We start from the raw sequence: 23443 nt of genomic DNA, 5'->3' as shown, positions 1-23443 counted from the left end.
ATTTGGAGATTAATTTAAAATGAGGGTCATAGTTTAAGAATGAAATTGAAATGTTATAAAATTTGAAGACTAATTTAAAATAATAGTTATAATTTAATAATAAAATTAAAATATTTTAAAATTTAAGAATTTAAATTTAGAAATCACAATTTAAAGACATGTGCCACAATTAGTTACATATAATAATTCAATTATTTTTTTACCAAAGAATAACTTAAATTATTTAAAAAAATGCATAAATTTATTTTTTTAATTTAAAACTCAAATAAAAAGAAAACAAGAATGGAAACACAAGTCGAAATTTAGACGCAAGCTGAATGTGTGATGGAAGAAACGGAACCGACACGTCAAGTTAGTATAATCTCTTTCAGCTGCAACTATTTTGTCTCATTTAGTTTCGTCTGGTTTGGCTATTTTATTTTTGTTTTGGTATAATGACAGAATTAACCCCTAGACCTTTATTACATAGTCATTTTGTCTTTTTATTTTAATTTTTTGAGTAGTTTGACACATTGCGTTTTATTTTAAGGTAAAAGATCCTTAATATTTAACAATAATCACTTTTTTCTTTATTATTTTTTTGAAGTATTTTAACTTTTAACGTTTCATTTTAGGTTAAAAAGACTCATATTTTGGAACGTTATTTCTGTATTAGTTAATAATTTTCATCTGCACAAAAATTTTTTTATTCTAAAATAAAACGTCAGAGTCAAGTTATTCCAAAATAAATAAGAATTAAAATGACTATTTTAATAAACGTCGAGTATTATTTTTAGTAGAATGTGTTTTATTTTTTTATTTTTTTCTGTCTCGAAATTTGTAATTTCAAAGTGTACGGCTAACAACTGTGCAAATCTATCACCCGCCCCCGGGTTTTGTGGTTCGGCAACTCCCTTTGAGATATTCTACTCCTCTGTAGTAAGGTAACCCACCTCCTCCCTCTTCTTCCTTTTATTTTCCCTCTTGCCCCCATACTTTCTTCTTTCTTTCATTTCAGTCCTTCTCCTTGCTAATAACTTTTTTTTTGGATAAGTAACTTATATTCATCCAAAGAAAGCAGCAAAGTTGCTACAAACAACAATAAGCACTATATCAGTCCCCAATTCATATACAAGTGCCTATTTACATCATCTCTTCTATGTGTAGAGTGTCTATACAATTTGTATTGAACAGTTTCTTTGATCAATGTAACAATCGCTTCAACTGAACGTGAATACCTCCTAAAAAACCTATGGTTACGCTCCTCCCAGATGTAATACAAATAAGCAGTCCAGGCGAGCTTTAAAAACCGGACTCGGAGGGAATTACCTCTCAAGTTCTCAACCAGCCAGTCCATTCGTTCATCCTAGCTGTACAGACCAGAACGAATCCCACACACTACAAGAGCAGAGTCTCAAGCTTCATAGCAAAGGAACAATTAGCAAACAGGTGGTTACGTGTTTCCATCCCATTGCCGAACATAATACAGCCATTATCCATTTCCAAACCAAAACGAATCAACATGTCCTTAGTAAGCAGTCTATTGAGGATGGCCATCCACGAAATGAGAGAATGATACACTGCAGAGATCCAAAATTGGGAGCCGATTCAAAAAATTGACCTACCAGGGCATGATTCCAGTCCGCAATACCTTCTTCAATCACCTCAATCGGAGGCTTAACGGTAGCCACACTATCCTTTAGCTCAGGGGGAAATAAATCGAGAGTTTGATCTTTCGAACCCACGAACAGATCCTTCCAATCGAGACTCATAGAGCCCGATTCCACAACAGCAACAGAAACAGAAAATCCCCAGAGAATGAGAAACGAACAAAGATTAGAAGAAAAGAAGAAAATCTGAGAGAGCATTAGGCCTACTAACGTACGCCCAGAGAGCTTCCATTCTATTCTGCTAATAACATTTCTAATTATTTCTGTACGGTTAGAAAATAAAAGGTTTATTTTATAGTCTGATGGAAGAGGTTTATCTTATTGAACGTTGATAATTCATCTCTTTTAACTTGAAAGAATAATCGTAATCGATAAGAGAATTATTATTGACAGTGATTAACGTGCAGAAGAAAGTGAATCATCATAATGATGAAAAAGATAATGTCGAAACTGTAAGATTTCCGTCTCTTTCCCAATCTTAATTAGAAATCTTAATAATGTATTATATTGAGTGCGTCAACTATCCATAAATTAACGGGTTAAACAAACTTGATTGTCAATTTTATATTCCGATGAGTCATATGAATCTATCAGAAATCTTAATTACGAATATTGTTTATACAATATAACCTATTTGAAGGTTAATAATTCTCTTATCCCTATATGTTGAAGATCACTTAATATTTTCGATTGGTGATGAGAGTCTACTTATAAGTTTTAACTTACGAAAAATTGTAATTTTTAAAATTTATTTTTTAATTATAAAAAAATAGTAAAATAAATAAAATATTAGACCAAAGCGAAGTTAAAAAAAGCAAGTGAAAATTTAGTTGGTGAGGTGTGTTCAACCAAATTCTTTTGACCAAATAAGGACTCCATCGAACACTCGGAAAACTCAACAGGGACTGATCCACAATTTTCCCGTTACTGGTCAGACCGCGATTAACATTTAGCGAATCAGCAAAAGTACCGTGTCCTTCTCTTCCTTCCTAATCCCTTCCTCTCTGTTAGAAAGGTCAAACCCAACCACCGCGTAAAAAAAAAGTTTCCAATAACGGTGATCTTCTGACATTGAAGCGCTGCCGTTTCGTTATTTTTACCTCTTATGATATTGCCGATCGCTTCTTTCTATCCCGGTAACGCGCCGGTGGCCGGACAAGGAAATCGGATTGTTTCTTTACTATGAAGAGAGACGGAAACATCGGGAACAATAAAGGCTCGAATATTGGTAATAATAATAATAATAGATTTTTTCCCAATTCTTTGAAATTCATTTCTTCCTGCTTGAAATCAGCCTCCTCCGGTGTCCGGTCAGCTAGTGCCTCCGTCGCCACTTCTATTACCGGAGGTTCTCAGGAGCATCCAAGAGATCAGGTTTATTTTATTCTTTTTAATTTTTTCTTGATTTTTTTTTGGAAAGAAATAAGCTTTTCTTATTTTATCGTTCCATGACTCTGAGAAAATAAAGAGAAAAATCAAATTTATTTCCTTCTCAAAAAAAAGTAAAAATTACTTCTTAGGGCTTAATTAAGTGAATATTGGAATGTGCAGCTAAAAGCTTATTTCTTTGTAAATTTTATCATTGAACTTAATTGTTTTAAGTTAATATTTGCTGAAATTTAAATTTGATTGTTGAAAATGATATTTTTTTTATTGAAAGGGCAAACTTCAGATGCAGAGGAATCTCTCTCTTTTTTCTTTTAAAAGGAAAAAATCACATATAGATTATATTTATCGCTTTAGTAGCCATTGAATTGACATTTGCATTATTTCTCTGAAAATCATTTTAATTAATTTAATGAATGGAGAGTCAGCAGATTGAGTGTTTTAATTTGGATTGATTTGTCTTTTAGCTCTGACCAAACCAATATTTAGATGATATTTTTCAGAAATGATATTTTGGGGAGGTAAGGATTGTGGTGCTCATCTATAGAGTGGGTTTGTTATTGATAAATTAGTGCTGTAATAATGTTAATCATCCAGGACTTAGATGCCATTATTCTGATGGTAAGATAATTGAATTGAGTCGTTTGCTTGATACATTTTCAGTGATAATTTTGTAAAAAAGAAGATTAGATTGTAAATCTGGAAATGATGACACTGGAGAGTGGAGAGCTTAATTTTTTGTGTGAGAACAACAATATTGATTTTTGGACATAGTCATAGAGGCAGTTTAGTTGAAGATTTGTGGTGTGCCAATGATTTGATTCTTTTTTGCTCTTTCTATTACAGGCCATTACATTCTATTCATTCTAATATTGCACTGATTTGAGTTCCTTTAAGGTCACAATTGCCAAAATGGAAATCGAACTGCTTAATGCCATTGTATTTATATGCAAGTTGTTTATCAGTTGTATGACAATTTGATGTCAAAATTTCATTGTAAGGATGAGGCACGATTTTACCCCTTATCCTAAGAGGTGGGGTTGAATGTGAGAATTGAGATGCAGATATGGAGTTACCTGCGTCACATTGCTTGACATGATTTTTTGTTGCGCTCTTATTTGACAGGTTGTGTAATGCATATGGCATTTTCCTTGAAACTTCTTGTTACTCTATCAGCTATCTCATATTGGGTTTCTTTTGTGAAACAGGTGCTATGGGCTTCCTTTGACAGACTAGAGCTTTCCCCCTTATCTTTTAAAAGGGTTCTCTTACTTGGATACTCCAATGGCTTTCAAGTTCTTGATGTCGAAGATGCCTCTAATGTCAGTGAACTTGTTTCAAGGCGTGATGATCCTGCTGCATTTTTACAAATGCAGCCACTCCCTGAAATGTCCGAGGGTCATGAAGGATTTAGAGCATCACATCCTTTACTTCTGGTTGTTGCTGATGAGTCAAAGGTCTCAGGCTTGATGCTTAACAGAAGAGATGGTTTCTCGGAGCCTAAAATTGGAAATGCCCTTCTCTCTCCTACTATTGTTCGATTCTATTCCCTAAGGTCTCATAATTATGTGCACATATTGAGATTCCGGTCAACTGTGTATATGGTTAGATGCAGTCCTCGAATAGTTGCTGTGGGACTTGCAACACAGGTAAGCATTTGCCTTTTTTTCCTTTTCTGAAACTTAATTTTAGAACTAGTATTTTAACATTTGTCAAAAACAAGTCCGACAGAGTGAGATATTTTTATTCCTTGTCTTCATATGTTGGAATGCCTAGTTCATTGAAAAATTTAGAATAATCAGATTGGATGGCTCGAGGAATGCTTTTGTTTTATAAAAACTTTTTCCATTATACTTTTTACTTTAGAACATTTGTTATATCCTTTTATTTGACCAATTATTTAGTTGGAGCCAAACGATTTAAACCAGCATTCTTTTATTGGTTGGCAGATATACTGCTTCGATGCTCTCACTCTAGAAAATAAATTTAGTGTCCTCACCTATCCTGTCCCTCAAGCAGGAGGCCAAGGAACGCTTGGGATTAATATAGGATATGGTCCCATGGCAGTGGGCCCCAGATGGTTAGCTTATGCTTCAAACAATCCATTGCAGTCAAATACATGTCGCCTGAGTCCACACAACCTGACTCCATCTCCTGGCGTTAGTCCATCAACTTCTCCCAGTAGTGGGAATCTTGTGGCTCGATATGCCATGGAATCTAGTAAGCAATTAGCTGCTGGGTTAATCAATCTGGGCGACATGGGCTACAAAACTTTGTCAAAATACTATCAAGATTTTATTCCTGACGGTTCTGGTTCTCCTGTGTCTTCAAATTCAGGCTGGAAAGTTGGTCGGGGTGCATTACAGTCTGCAGACACTGATATCGCTGGAACGGTAAGTACTTGATGTATTTGAGAAGCAAACCTTAGTCCTATGTTAGAATGCCTGATAATAATTCACATGACAAGTGCACATTAATTCCATCTTGATGTGGAAAGCTACTATTCATGTCTTTGCCTATGATGCTTGAACTTTTGTGTCAGATGCATGTTTAATTTAAATTTCTCTGAGAGGCATCTGATGAGATAAGGCTGCCATTACATCTTAGAAATACTACTTGATATCAGAGTCTTGGAACTCTGACCTGTTAGTTATCAACTATGAAAATTTTGAGTATAATTTTAGGATTTTTCTTTATATGTGGTCCATTGCAGGTGGTTGTTAAAGATTTTGTTTCCAGAGCAGTTGTATCACAGTTCAGGGCCCATAGTAGTCCAATTTCTGCTCTATGCTTTGATCCAAGTGGGACTCTTCTAGTTACAGCCTCAATACATGGGAACAATATAAATATTTTTCGGATCATGCCATCCTCAACAAAAAATGGATCTGGCACTCAAAGCTATGATTGGAGTTCTTCACATGTGCACCTTTATAAGCTCCATCGTGGGATGACATCAGCTGTATGTTACTGCATTCTCCACTCTTTCAATATATATATATCATCTATATATAATTTCTTTTTTTTTCCTTTTATTTTCTTTTGTAGGTGATCCAAGATATTTGCTTTAGTGCTTTCAGTCAGTGGATTGCCATTGTTTCATCTAGGGGTACTTGCCATATTTTTGTTCTTTCACCGTTTGGGGGTGAGAATGTACTCCAAATCCGGAATTCTTATGTTGATGGGCCTATCTTATCACTGGTTGTGTCTTTCCCTTGGTGGTCCACTCCATCTTTCTTGAGAAACTATCAAACATTTTGTTTGCCAGCACCACCAACTATTACCCTCTCTGTTGTTAGCAGAATAAAAAATGTGAACTCTGGATGGCTTAATACGGTTACCAATACTGCATCATCTACTGCTGGAAGAACCTCCTTCCCTTCTGGTGCTTTCTCTGCCATTTTCCATAACACTTTACCTAATGATACGCAACGAGCTCAGGTAGATGCGAATGTTTTGGAGCACCTATTAGTTTACACTCCTTCTGGGCATGTTGTTCATCATAAGCTACTGCCTTCATTTGGGGGAGAGGCAGGTGACAGTGCTTCGAGAATTGGACCAGGTTCTACTCTCCAGGTACCAGAAGAGGGGTTGCGGGTGAAAGTTGAAGCTATGCAAGCATGGGATGTATGCAGAAGGGCAGATTGGCCAGAAAGAGAGGAATGCCTTTCTGGAATGACTCGTGGGAGAAAAGAACCACTAGAGATGGCTATGGATGGTTCTGATTCTGAAGAAAATTATGCTGGGCAAAAGGACTTGTCGAAGCCCCAAGACCTAGCACACTTGTTTCTTTCCAATGCAGAAGTGCAAATAAGCTCGGGAAGGGTACCAATGTGGCAGAATTCTAAGGTAGTTATTGATGATTACTTTGTAATGTACTCTTGATGGTCGCCAGTTTCACTTATGTCTCGTATGCATTTCCTTAGGTATCATTCTATACAATGAGTCCTGTGGGATTCAATGAGCATAAGTTCACTACTGATCAGTCTGGTGGAGAAATTGAAATAGAACGGATGCCTGCTCATGAGGTTGAAATTCGACAGAGGGATTTATTACCTATCTTTGAGCATTTTCACATTCAACCTGATTGGAATGACAGGTATTTTCTGCATTCTTTACATTGTGCTGAATGGTGCTCACCAAATGAGATTTCCTTGACAAATTTCTTTTCTTCCACGTGCAGAGGCTTTGCTGCAGAAAGTTATCCAATGTCGTCTTCTCATGATGCTAAAGCAAGATACTCTGAAGTCACTGTTATTTCTCACTCTAAGTTGGTGTCACCTTGCTCGACTGAAAATTCAGATAATGGTATGACGGTGTTTTAAATTTTAGATATCATTAAATATACTTCTTGATTCATGCAATTCATTTGGTGATTGGTGTATTAACCAGGATCATCAAGAAATTCTTATCCGCCCAGCATTCAGTCTGGGAAGGATAGTGGTGGGCTAAAAGGACAGAGTTCTATTTTGACATCACATATGCTTAACCAGAGCAGTGTTAGCAAAGATGCTGGTTCGGTTTCTTTTAATCAATCTAAAATGGGTTTCTGTCACATCGATGATGATAAATCTACTAACAGTCCATCATTATTAACAATTGACAGTTGACTCTCTATCTGGTGGAAGAAACAGTGGTGGAAGCAGTGATGTTTCAAACACAAGTTCTAACCGATCAGATTTGAGCTTCAACATGTTAGATGAGGGGCCTGTAAACGAATCACCAGATTTTGAGCACTTCTTTCACGAACAGTACTGTAAAGTATTGCCCTCAAGTGTGTGTGGCGGCGAGCCAACCGAGCTCCCTACTGATGTCGACAGCAACAACAGTCCTTGTGAGAGAGAAAAATCAGAGGAAGGAGGAGACGATGATGATATGCTTGGGGGCATTTTTTCCTTCTCTGAGGAAGGTCAGTATCTAAAGATGTTATTTGATATAGCTTCTTCCATTTAACAAACAGTCGTTTATATCGTCTTACCTTATTGAAATCATTGTTCCGGTTTCGTGGCAGGTTGAATTGTATCTTGTGCTCCTTTCCTGGTGCGAACGTCAGGTTCGACGCCGGGCTTATAGGGCAGAGGCCGGCAAATTAATTGGAAGTGTGGTTTGATGATTTAAGAACCTACTGACTGATTGATTCAAGTATGAAAAGACTGGCTCATTGTGCCACTAGGGCAAATCTCTGGATTTCTACCCTCTTACTGTACATGCTGTAAATTGATATTCTCCTAAATGCAGATTTGCAAGGCGTGCTATTTCTGTGTTGTGTAACATTAATCATTCTTCAAAGAAAAAGAAAAGAAAAGAAAATGAATTTCTGTACAGTTTGTTCTAAATGGTATAAACCAGGCATGCCCTTGCATTCATTTTGAATGTGTAGATGAATTGTGTCATACCATATGCCTAGATAGTTTAGTATACAAATTGGTAAATAAAGTTAACAATTTTTCTTAAATTAGTACTTGGAATTAGAAAAAATTATCAAACTAGTATCTGTATGGACTTGACATCTCGATAACTAATATGATTGGTTGATAAAATATCATGCCAGACTCGTGTATCCATCTGAATTATTTTAAAGTCAGGGTACCAATCTGTGTATTAAGCCAAAATATAGTCTTTCAAGAATGAGCCAACACTTTGACACCAGACAAAACAAGAAAGCAGTAATGGCAAAACATGAACAATATATATACACACATTCTGCACTATTTTTATGAGCACTGTAGAGGGACAAGCTCATCCAAAACATTATTTTCTCTTTGATGACCCTCTTTCTGTTCTGTTCTGTTCTGTTCATTTGCTTCTTTCTTTCTTTTTTTAACCAAAAACTTTGGATACCAAAAAAAAACTATCCTGCATCTTTGTATTGTTGTGGCCTGCAATGGCAGCTACATTTATGGCATGAAATCTCCCATGGAAATTTGCCCCCCACCTCCTAGAGATGCCCTTCCCATCAAAGGGACTCAGACATGGAGTGGTCCCTTCCATCTTCATAACCAGTCACACTGAGATACTCTTTTTCATTACGCTCCATCACCATTTTCTCATACATGGCAAAATCTTTAACATGCATACACATTTTACAGCAAAATAATACTTGGAAAGGGCCTTTCACTTAGGCTCCCTGTTACTATGGAGATTGGAGCCATTTCTGGTATCCAGTCCATCTCTTCTTTTTTTGTCGTTTTAAGGGGCTTGAATTGTCTTAATCCAACACAACAATAGCCATTGAGGGTCCCCAACAACATCTGGCCCTAAAACCAAACCTAAATTTGCTAACTCTCGTATTGTTCTTAATTAATCACTTTGACAAGCACATGATTTATGGATCTGTTGGGTGTACAAAATCATGTTATCAGCTGTTATCCAATTGGAGAAAATCTTGTAGAAAATCTTGGAGAAATTGCCGGTCATCTTGGGAAGGTTAGTATCCGAATTTTCTAAGAATGTTTAAACGTTCAGTATCCTCCGATTTAGTTCGAAAGATGTATGAAGCATTTCAGCATCGAATAATAAATAAAAGGGAAATCAATTAAACATAGCATGTGGATGAGTAATTAATCTTGAGAGTAAAGCCAGAAAGCAAAGATTGTAGAGTATATTCTGTGGCCAAAAATGTACCCCATTGATCACTCTTAGCCAATTAATTTTTGACAGAATGACAAAATATCTCCAACATTTGATTAAATTGACCCTTATTCTTTTTTTAATTCATTTTGACCTCCTACGTTTCATTTTGATGCAAAACATTTCTTAGTGGATGGAAATTGTTAGTTAACAAATGATCACCCCTCTAAAATAGGAGCTTTTTTTTGTCTTAAATGAAAACATTGGAGGCTAAAATACTCCAAAATAAGAGATAGAGACTTTAATTTAATCAAACGTCATGGTTTTTTTTTTCTAAAATAAAATGTTGGACCAAAATGCTCCAAAAACATAATATGAGCAAAAAAATGACTATACAATCAAACCTTAGTTGTATTTTTATGACATTATGCCTTTAATTTTCTTTTAAACATATTTATGTTTATTAACAAGAAACATAGCTTTGAACAACTGTGGCAAGGTAAGATTCTTGCAAAGATTGACAGCATGTTATAGGCATAAACATGTGAAGATATAAGAGGGAAAGAGAGGCAAGAAACTTGAAAAGAGTAGTAGGTAAGATAGAAATGGATATGCTTCTGTAATAACAAATTATCCTTGATTTCTTAAAAATAAAGACGTTGAATTTACATTTTTTTATTGATAAGATTATATAACAGCATCAGTGGCTGCATCACCCTTTTATTATTTTGTTGCAGAAGTTGCAGCATGGTTTTCACATCACTTTCTTGCAAATTTGGCCCGAAAAGTGTGGGGTTTCTTTGCTCTCTTCCCATGTTATTAGTTATTGCAAGATGGTTAATAGCGTTTTTTTTTGTAAAGTATACGAATGGTCCCCAACTATAGAGTATTATTTTATTAATTTCTTTTACTATTAAAAGTTATAAAATAATCCCTTAATTATATGACGTTGTTTTGTTGAGTCTCCCGACTATTAAAAGTTACAAATGATCATATGACTATTCATATGTTCCAGACTCATCCTTTCAATAAAAGATTAACGGCTGTCTGAATGGTCGTTAACTACTGACTAGGATATGATAAAATCATATTTTAATTATGTCTTGACACTGTCGATGCTTTCAAGCATTGGTTCAATGATATAATTTTTCAAGTACTGGCTCAACGATATATATAATGTAAATGGAGAGCCAATCTACAAAATACAACTCAAACGGTTCTATGATCATATTTTATCATATCTCAGTCAATAAAATTACGTCTAGCTCAGACGACTGTCAATCTTTTAATAGAAAAAGACGTGTTTGGAATATATGAATAATGAAATGATCATTTTGTAACTTCTAATAATTGGGAGACTAAAAAATAATATCCTATAATCAATGACTACCTTTGGATTCCAATAATGAACAAAAAATGAGAGATTGTGTGAAAAATATTTTGTTTCTACTGTGATGCTACAATTAAACCTTGGACTTTAATGCCAGCTGACAGTGGAATAAATTATCTAGAACTGGAATTGGGGTTTTTGCAGTAATGGTGAAGCCATATCCTTTAGGCTGGTTGGCACTTTGTATAGGGAAAAAACAAAATAATAAACAATTGAAGAAAATGATGGCGGGAGAGAGAGCAATAATTACTGAAATAAAAAAGATGGCAAGGTGAATCCATGGCATCAGGTTTTGGATCTTGTTATATATACATATATGTGTATATATATACTTCAGAGTTTTCAACTTGTTCATAAATTATGAGGGATATAGATAAGGGAAATGAAGTCATAAACACAAACCCAGAGAAGAAAGGAATAAAAAAAACCGCAGAAAGAGGGAAGGGTGTGACTTTACATATACTGTAGTTATTATTTGTAGTGTCCACTGTCAAGGGCAAGATTCTTGGACTCCTCGCACTATAATATCCATTTAATCACCCCTCACCTTTCCATTTATTTAAAGGCAGAAGAACATGATATAGTCATCTATAAGATCTGCAAGTGGAGAAAATATACCTTAAAAGCAAGCTGCAATGGATTTGGTTCAGTTGCAAAGGCAGCTGGTTGACTATAGAACCTCACTCTATCATGAGGTCAGTTTTGTTATATCTTTAGCTCTTAGTTTTGTTTTGCTTTTCGATATATTAGATGTTATTGTTGTATGAGTAGGATTTTCTGGATGAACAATTCACCCAACTTCAAGATGAAAACAACCCAGATTTTGTGGTTGAAGTTGTGTCCCTTTTCTTTGAAGATTCTGAAAGGCTTCTAAATGAACTAACTAAAGCTCTGTGAGGGTTTTTCCTTGAATAAATTTTACACAATTTCCTTTTTTTTTTTGTAAACTGAACCTTACAGGACTCCATTTTCTGCTATGGTTTCATTAATGCTTTCTGATCTTAATATATAGAGAGCAGCAGAGTGTAGATTTCAAAAGGGTTGATGCTCATGTTCATCAGTTGAAAGGTAGTAGCTCCAGGTAATTTTCCTCATCTTTTATTCTCAGTTTATAAATTTTAGCTTCAGATGAGATCCTTTGATTGTTTGATAAACATTTTTTTGTAATGGTTAAAGCCAACTTTGTACCAACATATGTGAAAGTTTGTCATTGAAAAAAAATCAGATTCAAACTGTAACATTTGTACTGTTCAAAATAATAATCTGGACTTTAAAAATTGTAATGTCCCACATGAAGGAATCCTATTAATTGTATAGCTTTTACCTACAAAATGTTCTTTTTTTTCATGGTAAAATGTTCTTCAAATTAACAGCATTGGTGCTCAGAGAGTTCAGAAAGTCTGCATTGCCTTCCGCAACTACTGCGAAGAGCAGAACGTCGAAGGGTGCGTTCATTTTGTGTCTTAGATTATTACTTTTCATTGAATTTACTGTTAATAATTTTGATTTCGTACATAGGTGTGTTAAATGTCTGCAACAAGTGAGGCATGAATACTCTCTTGTGAAGACCAAGCCTGAATCCAAGTTCCAGGTAATTTCGAGGTACCTAACCTTATCGAGTAGCGATTTTCTTTCTATCCAAACATGTTTTAATCCCGTGTTAACTCCGAGAATTGATTTTCGATTTCATTGACTGCAGCTTCAACAGCAGATCTTGTCTGCTGGAGGCTCAATTCCTATGTAACAGTTGGCTTCAAACCGACATATAAATCTGCAGAGAAAGAACATGGGACCAAATATAATATTTGGCATTGGAGAAAAAGTTATTTTCATTATCTTTGTTGTTTTTCAATTATTGAAGTTTTAGTAGGGTACCTAAGCTACTGAAGGGTTCTATCTACTTTCGAGCTTAAGCTTGTATCGTATCGCCGGTGTATGAGCAATGACGAAGAATGTGAATAAAACCCTTCCAGCTGTTTCCTCTGAAGTGTTGAATTTCATTCTTCAACCTGTTTAAGAACAATATATGAACAATTGAAACACAAATCTTATCAGGAATCCTCCATCCTTTGGACCAAAGATCGTGTTTCGAGACCGGAAATATATACATCAATGATAACAGAATTGCAGAGGTTTAATGTGATACTTTATTAATTAACTAATCAATTTGATCAGTCCTCCAACAACTCAAGAACACAGATTCCTCGCGAGTTTGTTGAAACAACTATTCTTATCAACAACACCTACTAGAACTGTTCTTTATATGTATACCAACTCTGAAAAAAAAAACAGAAAAAAGATGATAAATGAATATAGAGAAACCAAAAAACGTTGAATGACTGGTAAAATGATTTACAACTTTAGGCATCTTCAAAGGGAAAATAAAAACAAATGCATTGGCCAAATAAACATTACCACCGACCATTCACTGTTAAATGCAGTATATATGATTATAAATTAGTGGTTACTGTTGAATTTTCGGCATTGAAAATGAAGTGGAAACCCCACCCTTGTTGGGGTGATTTCTTTCTATGAAGTCCCAAAATGTTTTTATAATCACCAATCAGTACTCATCTCTCATTCACATTCTTTGAACATGATTATTTTATAAGGTCAAACTGTGTTTTTTCACATGAGTGGGGTGTCCCCCCAATTTAATTAGTTTGCTGGTAATCTTGCAAGTAAAGCCAAAATACAAGCTGTAATGACATAAAATCAAATAGTTCTCTTTTCATCTTTACATGGTGTTCTATGGGAATTGATATTATCATCACCCGATCGAGTCATGACCATCTTCTGCAATCTTTTCCATGGTTTGAATTCAATATGAAACATATCACTGTACCAGGAAGAGGTTGATTCAACTTTACAGGTAAGAAATTCGGTTTCTGCAATGTTATCTGCATTTGATATGAGTTCAAGTACGAGTACGTCACCATTCGAGCTTGCTCATATGCACCTTTATATATATATATATATATTGTAACACCCCAAATCTCGGATTAGTAGTTCGGGTTATCCGAGACCCAAAGTTAAGTCCAAAAGACTTTATAAATTAGTATGACCAAGTTTAGTGTCAGTGTGCTTGAGTTGAGACCCAAGAGATTTGTGGTTAAGTGATAAGAGTTTTATGATTTAGAAGTTGGGGGCTAATAATGTAGTTTGCCCTTAGTTAAAACTAAAAGCTGAAAACCCATTCCTTATTATATCTTATACGTGAACCACCCGCATTACCTCCTCACCAAATACTTCTCTTCTTTCTTCCATAATTCATTTCTTTCTTCTTCCTTCCAAGTTGAGATATTAAGAGTCTTAAGTGTGGGGTTGCTAAGCTAAGGTGAGAATGTTTCTCTCCATCCTTCAAGCTTTGTTTCAAGCTCCATTTTGTGAGTTTTAGAATTTATTTTCAAAATGAGTTTTTCTTGAAGGTAGGGTGGCTCCTAGTTGACTCAAGAGGTGTTTTATCAGCCAAGGTAATAAAGTAACACACTTATAGCTTTCTCATACCAAGTGTACATCATGGAAAGTTAAGATGTGTTAGAAAGTTAAGTTTAAAGCATGTTTAGCAATTTCCATGGTACATTGTTCATTTGATGTTATAAGCATGTTAATAAGACTTTACTAAGACCCCTGTTGATTAAATAAAACTTTAAGCATGTTTGGGGACCTCACTAAGGTCTTTGGGATTGAGAAATAAAATTTTTCATACTTGTTTTATGACTTTTGCAGGTAGAGTATTGATAATTGTTCTTTGTTTTGGGAAATTTCGTGAGTTTCTGGGCAAGAGTATCGATACTCTTTCAAGATTATCGAAACTTTGAGTCATAGTTTCGAAACTCCAAGAAAGTTTTGAAATTGGGCAGAACAAAATGTTTAAAAATATCGATATTTATATAAAGTATCGATACTCTTGGGCTAGTGTCGATACTTTTAGTCTGATTTGGGGGAAATGTTAATTTTTAAGGGAATTAGACTCGAGGTACCCAACACTTCTTTTTATTATCAAATAAGACTACAAGTGAGAATGATAAGAAAGTTTAATTCAAACGTAGAAAAAAAATAGAGTAAAATCAAATAATACTAGTCTTGTTTGAATGCTTGGGAAAACGACCATGACACCCGAGTTTCTTTAGAAAATATAGTGGAGTTGAAAGTATAGATTTAGTCCGGATATATCCTTATGGAGTGCGCAAGCCACTTTAAGCTTACTAGTTTGGGCGCAAGGTCCGACACTTAAGGAGTGAGCTAGTCGGGAGTGTGGTGTCAGATGCAAAGATTTCAGAGGCCACATTCTCGATAGACTAGAGGGGTGTGTGAGCTCCGAGATTTAGAACCCTCATCCGTACCATGATGTCTACCATAGAATAGAGAGTGAGTATACAAGTATACTCACTAAAGCAGTACAAAATAGATCAATAGATTAGATAGAAAAGCAGTAGACTTGAATGTTTAAGCCTTTCGGTGAATTACAATTAGTATATTTTAGATGTTAGTGTGACACTGAGCTATTCGAATGTTTCCGTGGGCAAGTTAGTAGATCAAGCCGTTGGGAAGTAGTAGATAGACCAAGGTTCAGACCAGTCCAGTGCATATCAGATGTACGTCTCAACATTTTTATTGGGCATGTATAAATGTAAACATTATTGTCTAGTTGAGTCGTAGATTCAGTCATGTTGTTCTCTAATATTTTTGAAGTGTAAATATTTTATTTTGGAGCTCCTCAGTGAAATTTTTATTATTATATTTCAGTTTATTTTATGGTTAGTTATAATGGTTGTTTTAAAGCATGAGAAAATAAATTTAAAGTTGATTAGCTACCTAGGCGGTTCCGTGTAGCACCTTAAATCAGTTGGCTGTGTATTGTACCGGTGTAGGGTGTTTTAAATATAACCTTCTAGCTGGGGGTGACTTCACTTTATGTTGTATAAAACTAATATTTTAAGTAATACAAAGGACAGAGGAATCCTAGTGCAGGGCTTACATATAGCATTGTGCATGCACTGTCATGGTGTCATAGTTGTAAAGCTATACAACTAACCCGACAATGAAACTTGAAAGGCATGATTCGGTAGATTTATGTTGAAGAACCAGGGAACATGATTCGGTACTCGTCTAAATCATCACACGAGCGCATGATGCTAAGTGCAAAGAGCTGAAATGTGAACCAACAGACAGAACTGATAATATTAGATAAATACTTGACAGGAAAGATGGGGTCATATATGCTGATGTAAGGATTTCAGAACTGTGTCTGTCGTGAGATATTGTTCTTTTGGAGGTAAAGACCGTCATTACGGCCAGTCACAGTCCGATCCTTGGCTAGTCAACGTGGAGACAATAAGTGCTATACATTCTGAATAAGTAAAAGATGATTAATTGCAATCTGGTAATCTCATTAAAGCTTCCCAGCATAGCATATTGTCTGTGATCACCTAAGATCCTAGTGAATTTGGTCATAAAATGCCTCTGGATTAACACTTTCCAAAACATTCACCTGTTTCCCTTGTTCTTCATCAATAATAATCTCTCCTATCATTGTGATGTCTCCCCGTCTTCCGAGACCTTAAGAGGCTTCGACCTAAATGTCTGGTTTGGATGTGAATTTCCTGCCACGATTACCCAACCAAGGATCTCCCCCCAAAAATATGTCCTGCTAAGGGACAAAGTTGTGTCAATCTAATTTAACTTCTTTTGCATCCATTATTGTTTCTAAAGTTACTTACCATGGGATGATATCTCATGTTATAATTGCCAAAGTCTCGAAAGAGTCGTCGGGCAAACACAAGTTCAGGAGTCTGAGTTGTGGCATTCATCCTGATGTTGAAGGAACTAACTCCTCTTTGCATCTGCAGTGGAACAAGTGTGACGTTCACAGATGAAGTGAAAACGTTCATTGCAGCTAAAAGATCGAGAAACACACTAAATTCTGCATATTAATTTGAGGGAGCCGTTAAAATATTTCCTTTGATCACTGAGCTTGCATTCTCTGATAGGATGATCTGTGCTAAATTAGTCAAGGGTCCATTAGTCAATACTGTGATCTTTGATCCTGGATATCCAATGAGTCCACCTTAGCCATCCAAATTTCTCGTGCTGATGGTTGCCTGAGTTGGGGATTACAGGTATCTCTAGGAGCTGTGTATTTGACAGTGTTCTCTAATGTATCTGAAAAAGTCATTAGAAGGCTAGTAGGCCACATATTTGCAACTTGTTTTTGCTCGTGCATGTTCTGCAACATCTTTGAGTTGTTATTATCACACAAGTATTTGTAATTTTACCTTCTTTCCAAGTAACCACCACCACGAGGGGTAGCCTTGGAATACTTGCAGTCTCCGTTTGCGGTGAAAGATGGATTGGCTTGCCCAACTGAAAATGCTTTGCCAAGACCAACTGGAATGTCATCGCTGCCCATCATATGCACTATGTTATTTACGACATCAATCGTTGCAGGAGTCGCCCAGCCTATTGAGGTGATTAGTATTCCCTAGTTGAACATAGAAACATCAAGCATGAGGAACTTCAGTAAAGCCTGAACATTAGCAATGCTCAAAAATATAACTAGCAGAACATTGCAATATTTCTCTAATTTAAAGTTGCAGATGCTCAACTCTTGAGAGCTGCAGTCTACATTGAGGTTAGACTTAGTGAATCCAATCCGACATAAACTACCTCGAGGTCGATTTATTCCACAGGTAACTTGAGGAGATGTAAAAGAGCTAGAAAGTCCTCGGCACTCATGTCCATGTCAAAATCAATCGCTTTCAATATGAACCCCATTCTTGTGTACATTGAATACCCTGTAAGCAGGTTGAACTCAGCATTATCTAACAAAACAACTGAAGGAATACATTGTAGGAAGCAAAAGGATCTGAAAACATATTGAAGTCAGCATATTGATATCTATATTGTGGATACATATTACCAATATCAGAACATTCCCTTGAATTATCTGAATTGTCGTTCTTCAGACGGTCTGGTCTAACCGAACTTCCCATGGCGTTAATGTATTCGACATCATTCTTCAATTGGGGATTGTTCATAAGAAAGTTTGTATATCATGTATGGAAAAAGGGCTGTCACTGGGCCTTGAAACACAACTTAAATAAGAAGATTTTCTTTTTGAAAAATTAATAAGCCTCATTAAAAACCCCTTCTACCAACACAAGGTTAGGGTCCTATGAGGGGAAAAGAGTACCCAACGATCTATTACTCAAGGTGGAAACATATCCTTTTTATATAGTTCGAAATAAACTCAGGATAATCCCAGCAAAAAAAGAAAGACACCTTCGAATGAAGGGCTCTCGTTGCCAATGCATGCGCCACTCTTTGGCTTCTTTGCGTACAAAGACACAACATTGATTGAAATTAATGCAATTACTACGACCAGGCCACATATGAACCCCTAAAGTTGAGTCGTCATCAAGCTGGATATTAAACTTGTTCACAACCAAAAGGGAATCTGTCACCCACTAGACCCGGCCTATGCGTTTCGACTAAGTCTAGTGGATCACATACATGATTCTTAAAGACATTTTCTGAAACCGTTATTCAATCATTGTAAAATCACATTATAAATGACATGATATTATACTATCAAAACCCAACTTGTAAATATAATACCAATAAGTAACAAATTAATTTAAAACAGGTCTTCAAAATCAAAATCACAATAAACCGAACAGTAATAACAAAAGTGTCATCATCCTAAAATATGATACTTTAAAATAAGGTCCATGTCACCAAAATAAAGTCAACTAGCAAGATAAAACATTACAATCAGATATACTTCAAGAGATATGTTGATCCTCCAAGTGCTCAATCCGGGGTATCTAACCAACAATATCTGAAAGGGGGAAAAACATTTTCGAAAGGTGAGCTAGGCTCAGTGTGTCCCACATTACCATAAAATCACAATAGGTACAATAATCAAATCATAGTCCAGTAAATCTCATAAATTCATAAAAGAGTTTAACTTTTGAAAATCATAGTTTAAACTCTTTTCTTGTACACCATTAGTAATTTCCAAAACTATTTTCCATATAGCTTACTCTAAGCACACATCAAAAAGAATGTTAACCTAAGGATAAACTTTAGATCTTGTATCCTTAGGCCCGTAAGTCCAAGTCCATATAGCTTACCCTAAGCACACAGCAAGGGAAGCCAACCTAATGTATCTTGGGGCCCCAAACATTAAGCCCATTCTGTTTATTAGCTTGATCAGAGCTATACTATTGTAATTCAATCCAAAAGTTCAATTGCACCGTGACACAAATTCCATAAATCATCACATTAAATTGGTGCATCAATAAAACAGTAACCAAAGAACTCAGTGTACCTCATATTAAAACCAATAAAACAGTTCAGTAATAATTAGGGAACACACCTCGATAATAGGTTCAAATAGTAGATCTATTGATTGCTGGTTTCACCACGCTCTGCTACAGTTTTCGAACCTATTTTATAATAACACTATATTACTTATGGGTAACATAAATAAATCTCTAAAATCATAAAATTTACGGGTCTTACGGGTGAATACTGGCACACGTGGTTTAATTGATCTAGAAGAGCTGGGTCGAGCTGTCGAACGATCCGGAGAGTCTCTTGTACCTTCAAACAATAATAATTTATCAGCCCCAAATCTTACTTAATTATTCAAAGCTAAATTCTTAAGTATATAAGTATTTTCAGGGTTTGACTATCAATTTGGAGGATTTGGGTTTGAATTTGGCCAAACGGATTGCGGAATCGGAATCAGGACGTCGAAAAACATAAAGTATGTCTTTTCGAAAATTTAAATTCTTGGTCAAAGTCAAAGTCAACCACTTTGACCGTCGATTTGGAGGCCTTCGGGTTCAAATTTGGTGAAACGGACTTCGGAAACGGATTCGGGACGTCGAAAACTATTAGAATAGGTATACTCAGAAAATATTTACGGTCGTTTAAGGGTCGGTCAAAGCCATTTAAGGTTCTGATCAAAGAAAGTCAACGGTCGACGGTCGGGTCGGGTCGGATCGGGTCAACGGTCGGGTCGAGTCGGTTGGTCAGATCGGTCAAACCGGTTTTCCAGCTGCTCACTCTCCCTGCGGCGGCGCGTGTGGCGCGTGAGACCTCCTCTGGGGCTCTAAAAATCCCGGAAAAATTTCTAAAAATTATTTTGAGCGATTTCGAGATACTTACAAAGATCGGTTCAAATTTTTGAACGGTGGAGAGCTCGATTTCAACTCGGCCGAATATTTGACTGCTCCACCTTCTCACGCGCCGTCGTCGACTGAGACCGAGGATGATACCGGCGGACTCGAAACGGCACAAGGAACACGATGGTGCAGGAGGTGTCGTAAACGGAGCAACGATTGGCGGTAAATTTGAGATTTTCCCGGCGATAGAGCTAAAAAAAAACGTCGATGCTTTGACTTGAAATTCCCGACGTTTGGCAACGTTTCGCTTCAATTAATTTAAGGGAATTATTCATGACTCGATAACGAACACGATGGTGATTTCAAAACGACGATCAAAATTCAGACGGCGTCGGGATCTAAGTCGGAAACCGGCGTAGGGGGAAGGGAATTTGGGAGCAATTGAGGTGTGGTTTTCTGTTTTGAAACAGAAAACCACGTTTATAACATAACATACCTAACTTTCTTGGGTAAATTCAGGGCTTGGTCCCTGAATTTTCTTTAACTCTAAAACAAGCTGCAAGTTTTAAAATTTTTCAATTTAGTCCCCACAATTTACCGATTTTCACAATTAAAATCTCCAATTTCAATTAAATATTATTTTAAAAATATCCGGATTGTTACAGAATCCAGCTCAAACACCATGTTTTGTCAGCCTTCTTCTAGAGCCATGGTAACAGCTGCAGCAAGACCATGAAGTTCAGCAAGCCCGGGCTCGAAGCACCCAGTAGAGGAAATAGCTAAACCTCCAAGGACACCTCCCTGCGTATCTCGAGCAATGGCTCCCACAGCCGCGGTTCGAGAAACTGGGTCAAAGGCTCCATCTGCATTTAATGTAAGTGCAGAGGGGGCAACAGTCGTATTCCGGTGTGGTAGACGACGGCATGGGAGAAAGGTTCTAAGACCCTGTGTTTACTTCATCTGCAAACCGAATCGTGTTGTCTTGTTTCAAGAGATAAAGGAGAGCGAAAACATCACTGGTGCCAAAGTCTGTAGTGACCAGATGAATCGGATGATGCCGACGATCATCATTGAGCTCCACTAAGCTAACTAAAGCTCCTTGTCTTGTAATTACGGCTGCTGGCCATATCGCTCTCATCATCGGTATGTACTTGTCATTTACCGATCATATCATTGATCTTCAAAAGTATGTACTTGTTCCTTACTATCATTCCACTTGACTTTTTGATAATCAATGCAGAGTCTCGGGATTCCTTTCCTTCCTAACAAAAACCAAGTCTAAGCATTCCAAGACAATGCATTAAGCCGTATAAAGCATTCACAAACAACTCATTTTCAGCAAAGAATTTATGTTTAAAAAGTGATTAATTGACTCAAACCAAGAAATAGAAAACGGTGCTTTTACGTTAGTAAACGAAACCTTAGATTAATAACCAACGAAGAATTATTTTATATTAGAGTGAGTTTATGAGTTTTAAAATTACCTTAATAATTTTGAAATCTTACACTTTTGATATTGAAATTCGACGTCAGTTTAGATATTCCATATAGTGTGTTGGACTTCGAGGTAAATCACAAGCAAGTCCATATATTGTGTTGGATTCCAAGTAACCACCACCGCCACCAACATGAGGGATAGGCTTGGAATACTTGCAGTCTCCGATCGTGGCGAAATATGGATTAGCTTGCCCAATTGAAAATGCTTCGCCAAGACCAACTGGAATGTCATTGCTGCCCATCAATATGTAGTATGTTATATAGGACATCAATCTAACCCAGCCTGTTGAGCTGATTAGTATTCAGAAGTTGAACATAGAAATATCAAACATGAGGAACTTCAAAAAGAATACTGCAGTTGGTTCAATTGCGTCTTCATGCTTCTTTTCGGCAATAGGGCCTTCTTCCTTCTCCTTTCGATATTTCCCATCTTTAGATTGACATAACAGTGAGCCACAGATCTCTCACATCTTGTTGTAGCTCAGAATTTTCACTCCCAGCAGCAACTTTGTCTCCAAGAAACTCCTCAAGAAAGTCCACAATCTTCTTCTGGATATCCTTTGGTTCCTTCTTGTTCAGTCCAAAAGGGATGCAGCTTGAACAGTGTTGGAAGGAACTAAAGGATACGCAAAAGAATGTAGACTTTCTTGGAGAAAAAGTTGGTGAAAACGAAAATTCTGAGCTGCAAGAAGATGTGAGTGATCCGTGGACTGTTGTGAACAGGCTGATAGATAGGTTGCAGAATTCCCTTTATGATTCGAGGGCTAAAATGGAATCAACCACCATCAATCATGGGCAAGTATCGACTTAGCTGACAACAATGCCTCACTGTTATGTCAATCTAAAGATGAAAAAGATCGAAAGGACGAGAAGAAGGTCCTTTTACCGAAAAGAAGCGTGAAGAAGAAATGGAACGAAACACGCATTTAAATAGACATTGGCTCAAGATTTGAAGCTGAAAGCTGAGGTTATGGAGAAAACTATTGTGGAATCCCAAAAGAAAATAGTTTCTAGAAATCGGTCTCCTTGGCAACAACTACTATGGATGCAGTAACCTTTGGCTATGCTGCAAAATGAAGATGATTGATATGACCGATTGGTTAACTTTGTTCTGACCACAAGTTCTTCATACTAAAACATCAATGCAGACAATTACCTGATGACCAACATACTATGTTGCTACTTCTGATCTTTTGGTCTGTAATAAATAGTACTCTTGTTGAAGTAACCTCAGGGAATGTTCCTATATGTCAGTGCTTCATATTTTTGGATTATGTCGAGCTTTTGTCAGCTTGATTTTTGCTTGTGGAAAGTAAAAAGAAAATGATTCTATATGTAATTAATTTGACATTTAATGTTCATTTCCATCTTTACATAAGCAAAAAGATTTTTGGAAAGAATGATAATCTTGAAAGTAGATAAATAATAATATTTTTAAAATAAAATTCACAAGGATCATTAGGAAATATTATTTTATAAATCGTCTTACCGTGCAGTATAAGAACCCAGCCAATAGTATTGAAACATGTCAACAACTTTTTCTTAATCATCATTAAATTTAGATTTAAAATTTTAATTAAATTTCCATATATTGTTCTTTAACCTCTCAACTTCCCCTCCCATTCTCTTTGTTAACCACAATCGCCATAGCCACCCTCACTATCCTTCCTTTCTTTATAATAATATTGCAAGAGATTACATCTACTAAGCCACACCATTCCACCATAAAATCCCAGCACTTCTTCTTGGATCCCCAGATTTGAACCCTTTCAAGAATTCCCTCCTTTCTTTATCCATCATCTCCAGTTCTGTTTAGA

The 23443-nt window shown here is 36.3% G+C and overlaps 1 protein-coding gene and 1 pseudogene across 1 annotated transcript; both read left to right on the top strand.

Moving 5' to 3' along the window:
- Positions 1-2644: 2644 nt before the first annotated feature.
- On the top strand, positions 2645-8354 carry LOC120202372 (annotated as a pseudogene).
- Positions 8355-11392: 3038 nt separating this feature from the next.
- LOC120202367 (histidine-containing phosphotransfer protein 1-like) lies at positions 11393-12976 on the top strand. Its single transcript, XM_039202801.1, has 6 exons — positions 11393-11687; positions 11764-11885; positions 12005-12073; positions 12366-12437; positions 12511-12583; positions 12692-12976. Exons 1-6 carry the CDS (start codon positions 11628-11630, stop codon positions 12734-12736), a joined length of 441 nt encoding a protein of 146 aa, XP_039058732.1. The 5' UTR covers positions 11393-11627; the 3' UTR covers positions 12737-12976.
- Positions 12977-23443: the final 10467 nt, after the last annotated feature.

Source organism: Hibiscus syriacus, unplaced genomic scaffold, assembly GCF_006381635.1.
Source record: "Hibiscus syriacus cultivar Baekdansim isolate YM2019G1 unplaced genomic scaffold, ASM638163v2 tig00008673_pilon, whole genome shotgun sequence".
In the NCBI taxonomy this organism is placed as follows: Eukaryota; Viridiplantae; Streptophyta; class Magnoliopsida; order Malvales; family Malvaceae; genus Hibiscus; species Hibiscus syriacus.
This window is presented reverse-complemented; position numbering and strand designations above follow the sequence as displayed.

What these genes read in the sequence shown, in the direction of transcription:
- LOC120202367 (XM_039202801.1), top strand. Translation starts at nt 11,628, where the DNA reads ATGGATTTGGTTCAGTTGCAAAGGCAGCTGGTTGACTATAGAACCTCA. An exon ending in GAACCTCACTCTATCATGAG is followed by an intron (nt 11,688 to 11,763) that starts GTCAGTTTTGTT and finishes TTGTATGAGTAG; the next exon opens with GATTTTCTGGATGAACAATT. An exon ending in AGCCTGAATCCAAGTTCCAG is followed by an intron (nt 12,584 to 12,691) that starts GTAATTTCGAGG and finishes CATTGACTGCAG; the next exon opens with CTTCAACAGCAGATCTTGTC.